This window comes from Kryptolebias marmoratus, linkage group LG15, assembly GCF_001649575.2.
Source record: "Kryptolebias marmoratus isolate JLee-2015 linkage group LG15, ASM164957v2, whole genome shotgun sequence".
NCBI classification, from domain to species: Eukaryota; Metazoa; Chordata; class Actinopteri; order Cyprinodontiformes; family Rivulidae; genus Kryptolebias; species Kryptolebias marmoratus.
Window position 1 is genome coordinate 9344782 of NC_051444.1, and position 9405 is coordinate 9354186.

General features: G+C 42.4%; 1 protein-coding gene across 4 annotated transcripts in view; it reads left to right on the forward strand.

Moving 5' to 3' along the window:
• Positions 1 to 7439, forward strand: part of furina (furin (paired basic amino acid cleaving enzyme) a) — a 64091-nt gene extending 56652 nt beyond the window's left edge. For all 4 annotated transcript variants that reach the window (XM_037979686.1, XM_017404168.3, XM_017404175.3 and 1 more), the window contains 4 exons: positions 85 to 264; positions 353 to 477; positions 1459 to 1581; positions 3012 to 7439. In XM_037979686.1, the coding sequence (XP_037835614.1) occupies positions 85 to 264; positions 353 to 477; positions 1459 to 1581; positions 3012 to 3607 (1024 nt within the window). In that variant the 3' untranslated portion in view covers positions 3608 to 7439. The remainder of the gene's footprint in view (positions 1 to 84; positions 265 to 352; positions 478 to 1458; positions 1582 to 3011) is intronic.
• Positions 7440 to 9405: the final 1966 nt, after the last annotated feature.

Genomic DNA, 9405 nt, shown 5'->3' on the forward strand with positions numbered 1-9405 from the left:
CTGAAACGTGGCTTATCCGCCAAACAATAAGAAGAATCTCTGTTACTGACGGAAGATGTCCTGTTTGTTTCTCTCATTCTACAGGAACATTGGCAGCCACTTGTCTATTAACAAAACTGTGGATGCGTGCGTCGGCTCAGGCAGTTACGTAACAAAGCTGGAGCACGTTCAGGGCCAGATCACCCTGTCCTACAACCGGAGAGGAAACCTGGCCATACGTCTCATAAGTCCTGCCGGGACACGCTCCACCCTGCTTCACCCCAGGTACAGACGCTTCACAAACACAAGCACAAACGCCGCAAGTTAACACAAATAAGCTGCCTTACACTCCGGCTTGCTCCACTTCCTGCAGGCCTCATGACTACTCATCAGAGGGATTCAATGACTGGGCTTTCATGACCACCCACTCCTGGGACGAGAACCCCAGCGGGTCGTGGACATTGGAGATTGAAAACGTGGCTGGAGCCAGTGATTATGGTAAATCCGCCGTCTTACTATTAGTTTGTTCATAAATATGTTCTGCAGTATGAAGTAATATTTGTCCAGAAGTAAAACTGCCAATCATGAGTCCAAAGAGAAACAATTCAAAAGTTTTCTCTGACTAAAAAGTCATAAAATAACCATTTTCCATGATTCATCACAATTTAATCTGTTGCGTCTGCACCTCAGCTCAAAGGTTCAAGGTTCAGTTTATGAGATTAGAGATGGAGCTCCTCCTGAAGCCACGGTGTCTCTGCTGTCTTTGAAGGACTTGATTCTGTAACGCCCCACAGCCATCAGTTTTCCTGTTTGTTCTGCCTCTCGCATACGAGAAAACAGTGAAGTAAACACTCTTTGTGTGCTTTTCATTAAATTAATGCATCTCCTTGCTTCGTCTCAGCAGGGATGTCAGGAAATATGCAGGAAAAAAAAAACTACCTTTTGATTTGTTTGGCTTTAAGCTCCTTTTGAAGCCTCCTTTGTCCTCATCTCCTCAAGGAGCATTTTAAGGAACTGAAAGATGGCTCAGGATTGCGGAAAGGGAACAATTTCTGGGTCGTGAGCAGAAAGAGGACACTATGGAGCATAAAATATTGTAAAAAGCTTTCTTTAAATTTGTCCTTGGATCTTCCACCAACAAATGTGTTTTCAGCTCCTCCTGCAACAAAAACCTTCAGCTGAGAAAAGTCCAAAAAAACAGATCTGAGTTAATGTCTCACACATTCATTCTCAACAAGGCTTTATTTCCACAAGTGAAACCTGTCAAAAGCTCTGATGCTTGAACGGTTCTTGAAAGATGTTCACTTAATAAGTCAGCTTTAAACTGAAAACCAGTATCTCAGAGATACTTTTATCAGAAGAATCGTAGACTCCAAAACGAGAGAATAGATTTACAAAATTCTTAGGGAGTGCCAGAGCGTTACTGTTTTTGACAGGCCTACTTCTAATTTCTGTTTTTATTCCCATCTCGCCTCTTAGGCACTCTGACCCAGTTCACCCTGGTGCTGTACGGCACCAGCTCTCCATCTTCCGGCGCCTCTGAAGAGTCTCAGTCCGGCGACGACAGCTGCAAGACTTTGGATCTGACAGTGAAATGCATCGGTAAGGCTGGAATCTCCCGCCCCCAGTTTGTTCCTTACAGGAAGAGGGCGGATAATGCAAACAAATGCGGCTGATTGGTGTGAAACCCATGAAATGTGATCGTGTGTGTTCAGCTGCACCTGTTTGCCTGTTTGCTCTGTGGCTCTTTGTCAGCCCTGGTGAGATTTTCTCTGCGTCCTACGACAGCGCACATCCTTGACAACAGTATCAGTGTGAAATGAAGAGCTAACAGCTGATGAGCTGAAACAAGCTTGGCCTCAGGTCTCTTTGCTAATCTGGTTTTAATTTATGGGTCTTCACACTGCGCTTTCACTTTATCCAAATAGTGCTACAGGCAAAGTCTGATGTTACCACTGAACACTCAGAGCTGAAGTCCAGCTTCATGTTGAGTTAGACAGTGATAGTCTGACCCCTACAGGCTGTCAGAGGCTCTTACATGTTCACACACACACACACACACACACACACACACACACTATAATGTGAGTGAATATAATTAACATGTATTTGCTTATCATCTCACACTTTATGATAATTGTGTATCACAAGAACACACTGTACTGTGGCTGTGGGCTCACAACCAACAGGCTGCTCCTAAAATACAAAATACAGTAGCAACAGTTTCAAAGCCATTCATTCATTCATTCATTCATTCATTCATTCATTCATTCATTCATTCATTCATTTATTACTTGGCTTCATCGTTCGATGAATGGTGTCTGAAAGTCATGTCTTTAAGAAACAGAAAAAACCAAGTCGGTTAAAGACCTGAGAGATGCGTCATCCTTCACTTAAACGTTTTCTATATGTCAAGTTTTCAGCTAGGAGCTCTTTGAGAAGCACCTTGTCGGTGGAGAAATACTGTTTAGAGTCAAACTGCATTATCTTTGGTATTTTTATAGATTCAGCTGAAGAAATATGAACAAAATGTGTCTTTGCTACAGACTGCTGGTGACAAAGTGTCTAAAGATCCAATTTCAAGTTTCTTTGCAAAGTTGTCGTTACTTGTAGAAACACTAGTTTATCTCTTGAGTTTAGGAGCCTTTTTATGCCTGAATCATACATAATTCAGAGTTAAGTGTCTTAAACAAACATAGTCATGTTTTGTATGGAAAATAAATAAAAAGCAACCGAAGTCAAAAAGAATTTCAAAAAACGTTTGATCAATCACAACTAAGACCTAACTCAAGATTTCGACACAGATTTAGTTAGTTTGAAAACTGGCTTTAACAGTTACAACCTTCCTATTACTGAATCTGATCAGAAGATGTTAGATTCAGCAGGTCTTGTTGTTTTAGTTGTGCTCTCTGAGCCCGGACTGTTGGGGTATTTTGGTAAAGATCCTGGTTCCTTGTTTTCGGCTCCTCTGACTCCTGTAAAAGGTGAAAGCTGTGTGCTGCTGCTAATTTCCGTTTCGTTCTCTGTTGCAGAGTGCAATGCCGGCTACTACCTCTTTCAACAGCGCTGTGTGAAAGAATGTCCCGCGGGCTTCGCAGTGGGCTCTCAGCCTCTCAGCTACGCGGTTGGAAATGCCATCCTGCCAGCTTCCGTCCCCGCCTGCCTGCCCTGCCCCCTGCCCTGTGTCACCTGCAGCAGCCTCAGCCCACAGTCCTGCCTGTCCTGCCCTCCTCACAACTACCTGGACGCCGCCTCGGGCACCTGCCTGCACCTCAGTCCTTCCATGCGCGAGTCCCCCGGCAGCTTCATGGTGGGCCCAGGCAGCCAGAGACCTCAGCTGGAACCCAGCTCCCGGATGCCCATCACCATCGCCGTGCTGAGCTGCGTGGCCATCATCGCCACCTTCGGTGGCATCTTCCTGCTGCTGCAGCTGCGCTCAGGCGCTCACATCAAACTGCCCTCTTTGGAGGCCGGTGGCGGCTTCAGCCTGGGGGGAAATAGGGTGGTGTCATACCGCGGCATCCCGACAGTGTGGGGGGACGAAGGGTTAAATACAGACTCCGATAACGAAGAGTTTGACGTCCACAACGAGAGGACTGCCTTTATCAAAACACAAAGTGCTCTTTAATGCCTCCACACGTCCCTCCTCCTCCTCCTCACCCTGCTTTTTAAATCTTCTCATCCACATTTGTCTGATGATTCAGGGCTGTTGGTTTCTGTCCTCTCAGTCTCTTCTAGTTTCTTTTTTTTTTTTTTTTTGTCTCATCAGATTCTCACCTGTTTCCTGCTGTAGGAGCTGGTCTTCCTCTCTGCTGTGGGAGGCCTGATGGGAAGCTGCTGTTTCTTAAATCTGAGAATGGTCAGAGCTTTGCTCTGCTCACACATGGGTGCATTTCTATTTAAGTGGCTCTTTCCCTCCTTTTACCCCCTAAATCGCTAAGATTGTCTGTTTGTGCAGAGTCCATTTTCCCTCCAGCTCCTTCTTTGTTGCAGTAAACAGACATTTTTTATTTGCTTTGTTTCCAAACTTTTTCTCATGTTTCATTAGTCTCAGTGCAGTAGCCAGATGAGATTGTTGAATGTGTGTGAGTGAGTGTGTCTGAATAAATGAGATTGCATGAAAATGAGTGTCTGGATCTGATAAGCAGTGAATAGAGGAATGCCCTTTATGGAGATCTTAAAGCGGCTCCTGTCATTTAGTATTTTAACTAAGTGGCAAAAGAAATTAACTATGAGGCGTTCGGTTCCTTTGGAAAGATTTGTCAGACATCTAAATTCTACCCAGAAAGCCTCATATGTTTGTAGTGCATCACATTTTTAAAATCTCGAAATAAAGTCTGAGATTCTGTTAGAAAATGTCCAAACTTTTTTAAAGTTTAAATTTGCATTTCTCGAGTCAGAGGGGAGAAAATACCTTTTCTGATGAGACGATAGTAATATTTACACTAAACAGAATCCATTATTAATGCAGCTGCTTTTAAAAGTATTGTTGTTTGGGGTTTAAACGTAAGTATAGCTTAGTTTCAGCTCCAACCGCTTTTGTCATTTAAGATCAATGACCGTATTTGGGTTTGGAAAACTGGGAATTTTCTTGGGCTCGCAGCTTCCTGAGCACCAAAACAACAAGAAAGAAAAAAGACACGAGCTGCTTGGTCAACCCCGAAGCCCAGTCCCTCCCAGAGATGTTATTTCTCTGCGCCTGATGGGGTCGAGCTGCTGGGTTGGCGTGGAGGCGGAGCTTCTGGAAGCAGCTGACAGGTGTTTACTTACCTGTGATGGATTTCTTGACAGAGCAAACGCGGCAACAAAACACAGAGGCTCTCCTGCTGTCAGAGCACATCAGCACCAAAATACGCCTCGCGTCGTAATGACTTACTGTGTGCGTGTGTGTGTGTGAGGGGATGGACTAACCCCATCTTTGAAGTGCTGGTTTCTCTCTTCCTCCTCCATCTCGCAGTCTCTGCTCTCCTCTTCAAATCATGAGCATTGGTTTTTAGAGAAAAAAAAAAAATCCCACAGCTCCATCAGAGTCTCTGCACTCATCCTCCATCCTTCATCTGATCTGAATTTTAAATAATCCCGTCGGCATACTCGGCAATTATAATCCAAATGATACAACAGCAAGGAATTTATTCTGAGACTTTAATAATACCTTTAGGGAATTGATCTTATTAAGTGTTTTTTTTCCCTCCTGGGCTGGTTATCATAAGAAATCCGCATCTCATTGTTTAATCCTTTATATCCATTTTGTTTCCACAGATCTCTTTTTCTGTTTTGTTGAAATCATTTTTTTTTTCCTCCAGTGGAGCTTGCTAAGAGGGGTTGTCATGGCGATGACGTGCATAAAAAACTGCAGCTGCTCATCCTTTTATCTACCTCTCATATCATACAGTGAGGTTTCATTCACGCTTAGAGGGGCTGTTAAATCATTATAGGGGTCAGAATATATCTGGGTTAGACATGAAAAGGCTTTTTGGGGAAGATTTAGGAGACTCTTTAGAGGGGAAACGGTAATTGTAATTCAGAAACGGTGAAGCTGTTTTAAGTTCTGCTACCCTGGAACGCCTTCCTCCCCTGAAATTTATTGCCTTCAGTGATCAGCATTCACGCGCGGTCACACCTGGGGCTTCGAAACGTATTACTAAAATAAAAAGGCTTGAATAAACATCCACAGTTCCTGGTGGCCGGCGTTTGAGGGCCAAATCAACCCAAAATTGATGGAAAATATTTGATTTCTCTGTGTCTAACTGGGCACCAAGATGTTTTTTTTTTTAAGTTTCTGTCCCTGACAATCAAATTCCCTGTCCTGAGGGCAACAAACAAATCAGTTTTAGCTCCTAATTTAGCCACTTGTGTAACAAAACCTTCACATGAGGGCTGACGTGAACTCATAAATATGCATCTGAATGTGATTTTTTAAAAAAGCAAAACTGCATTCAGAAGTCAGCGGCGGCTCTTTCAGAAAATGCAAAACAGAGTGATGATTGTTAAAGCAGTACCTGCTGAAACTCCCCTTCAAAGGAGAGGAGGAAGACGAGCGTGGATGCTGTGAAACGCATCAGACGGCCGGTGCAGATGCAGCACATCTGCTTTATGAACCTGAAGTGAACCCAAGAATGAATTTGATGGAAATGCTCTCGAAAGCAGCAAATTTATGGTTGCGAATGTGTTCTCCAGTGCTTTGTGCAGTTCTACTTCAGTGCCTACTGCCATTTAGGCTTTGATTGGTCCCTGTTTAACTCCAACTTCAGCCGCAAAATCTTATTGACTTCCCAGCTTTGAGCAAAGTATGTAAACAACAGATAATGAGCTAATGAAGCAACAAAATCACTTCCAATTAAAATCTGGCTGCTTTGAGTTTGCTTCTTTTTTTTAAGGAGTTATAATGACAGACTTGCACTGTGCTTTAGCCCTTAAAAAGTTTTCTTTAACCAGAACTACAACTTAATGTATTCACTACCGCTTTAAACTGGTGAACTCTTTGCATTCGTGGCTTTAAACCTTTTTGGAAAAACCCTGATCGTAAGCAGCATTAATTAGCTTGTGCTTCCGAAGCTGCTGAAACCCATTAGCAGTCAGCTCATTGCTTTCACTGCCAGAATGGGATGTAAACTGCACACTAAAAAAAAAAGAAAGACAACAGGTTGTCCCAGAAAGCAGCTTTTAATTATAGAGCCGCCACTTCACCGGCAGTAAAGCCTTTAAATGTTGAGGAAAATCTGCTTGTTGCAAAGAGAGGAGTCACAGTGGAGACTCGTCTTTCCGGGGCTGAATGATTATGATTATTTTGTTGTTTTTTTTTCCTCACGTGGAGCTCGGTGTTGCTCCTGTCCTGCTTTAGGATGTAGCCTGAAGTGATCCGCAAGAAGTTAGATGTAGTTCGATAGGAGCAATATCTTTGGCATAACCAAAGACAATCATTTTAATGCTGTTTGTTTAGTGCTGGAACATGTTGCGTTCAGGTTCCATCGTCCCCCTTCAAAGTGTTTTTTTTTTTTTTTGTTGCAACTGTTCAGTCATCTCTGCCTTGTTCGAAGGTCTGCGGCGACACCCCGTGTGTTCAGCAGCTGTGGAGGGAGGGGCTCGAATGTATCCCGCCACCATTACCTTAAGGGCTGAATCGGCGTCTGCACATGTTCGTTAAAGATGAAACACTTTGTGACGGAGGGGGCGTTCGGCGGATCCGTCGGCCTCCTCCCACCTCCCCGCGAGGTTCCTGACCTGTGGCTGCGCACAGTACCTTACACATCTGTGACCTATGATCAGTGTACAAGAATGACTATCTCACATGGGACAGAACTCTAAAATATAAGGCCTATTTTTGTACTATATGAACGGTTCAGTGTAATTTTCTTGTAATTTAAAGAATTTGTTTTTGTTTTGGGGCTTTTGTTTTTCCTTTTTATTTAATTGATGTCAATTATAGATTCTACTAAAATAAAGATCTATGCAAATTTAAATGTGCTTATTCCTTTGTTTTAGTAAATGGTTCTTAGATCTGTAGAAGTGACCCTGTACTGAAGTGAAAGTACACTCAAATCAAAGTAAAAATACTTTAAAATGCACTTTAAGTGGAAAAAAAGAGGAAAATCTGTTCTGAACCTAATATGGTAGCTAAACTAGTTCTACTGTAGGTTGTTGCAGGAGGTGTTCAGGTGTTAAATAAACTGACTTTTCTTTTTAATTTTGGGCCTTATCTTTAAGTGTTAAATGATATCTGAGTGACTGATTCAGCTGCATGGCCACCTTTTTTTTTTAAAATGCTGAAAATAAAAAATAGAAAAGAATATTTTTTGATCTGTTGCTCAGTGGAAAAATCTGCATTGTTGCAGCAACAAAAATGGGTAAACCAAACACATAAAAGATAAAGCTTTCCCTAGGAAATTCTATAAACAATCAAATAAAATGACAATAAAAACAACAGTACAAAAACACACAAATATAAATATGTAAATATGGGTTTATAAGGACTGTCTACAGAAATACAAAAACAGATATTTTTTAGTGACTGAGGAACTTTTTGGATATAATCAGACAAATATAACTGATTTATGTTCCGTGTTTTCTTTTCCATTTAGTCAAAGAGCTCAAAAGTATGAAACTAAAAGTACCGAGAACTTGCAAAAGAATAGAGAGTTGATTAATGACAATTATTACGCTGCTGTTTTTAAGAGATCCTTCAGTTTTTGAATCCAGGACTCAGAATGTTCTGTTCCTCGGGGTCTACAGCTTGGAGAGGAAGAAAAGCTGCTCGGTGATCTGGGAAAAAGCATGCAGAGGACGGTGGTGCAGTGGTTAGAGCTGTCGCCTCCCAGCAGGAAGGGCTGCAGGTTCGCTTCCCGACCTGGGGCCTTTCTGGGTGGAGTTTACATGTTCTCCCCTGTGAACACCTGGGTTTCCTCCCACTGACTTAAAACATGTAAGTTAACCAGTAACTGTAAAATTGTCCCTAGGTGTGGGTGAGAGCATGAATGGTTGTTTGTCTCGTTTGTCTCTATGTGTCCCTGTGATGGACTTGTGACCTGTCCAGGGTGTCCCCCGAGCCTCCCACAGTGACTCCTATTTTGACTCCTGGAGACAGACACCAGAAACAGGTGAAGAAGATGGATGGATGAGTTACTGAACTGCAAGAAGCATAAATGCAGAATCCTTCATAAAACAGCTTTTTAACAGCTGTCAAAATAAAATGAGCAGTTCTTTCATAAAACAAAACAAAGGTAGAGGTTCAGGGTTTTATGTTCTCCTGGAGCATTGGGATCTCTGCAGCTTCCTCAGAACCTATTAGTGACTCTGATGGCGTTTAGGAGCAAAAAAAAAAAAAAAGCACTTTAGTGCCACAAACTGAGCCCCAATCCAGAAAAAGTTGAGATAGTGCAAAACAGAAGTGATTCTGTCATTTAATATTAGTTCCCTGTTTGCAGCAAATCGTTGCCTTATTACGTTCTTTTCCTCAATTCATTTTCATTTCCTAAAATATGTAGTTCCTCTAAAGGGATTTATAGTCAATCTTTATTTTAGAAGTTCTAGTCAGACCATCTGGTGTTTCCTCTGGGGTCATTTACACAACAAGACAAAATCAAAATATTTGAAACAGAGCATCCTCTGCTGTCATCAGTGCTGCAGAGCCCTCGCTCCTCTCCTCGTCTTGTGAGTTGGTTTGTTGATGCAGACAGACGAACTTCAGTGAGTTTTTAATCAGAGGGGTTAAACCGAAGGCAAACCAGGCCGTAAATAAAAGTAATGATGCAAGACTCGATTCGCAGCGTGGCCTCATAAAAATAAACTACTTTGCAACAAACCCACTCAACAGTTTGTGTTTTGTCTTGTGGTCTACCAGGGAGAAAACGGTTTAGCACGCAGAGTACTTCACTAAAATAAACAGTGCTGAGAAATACTTCAGAGAGGGGTTCAAAAATGCAGAAACTG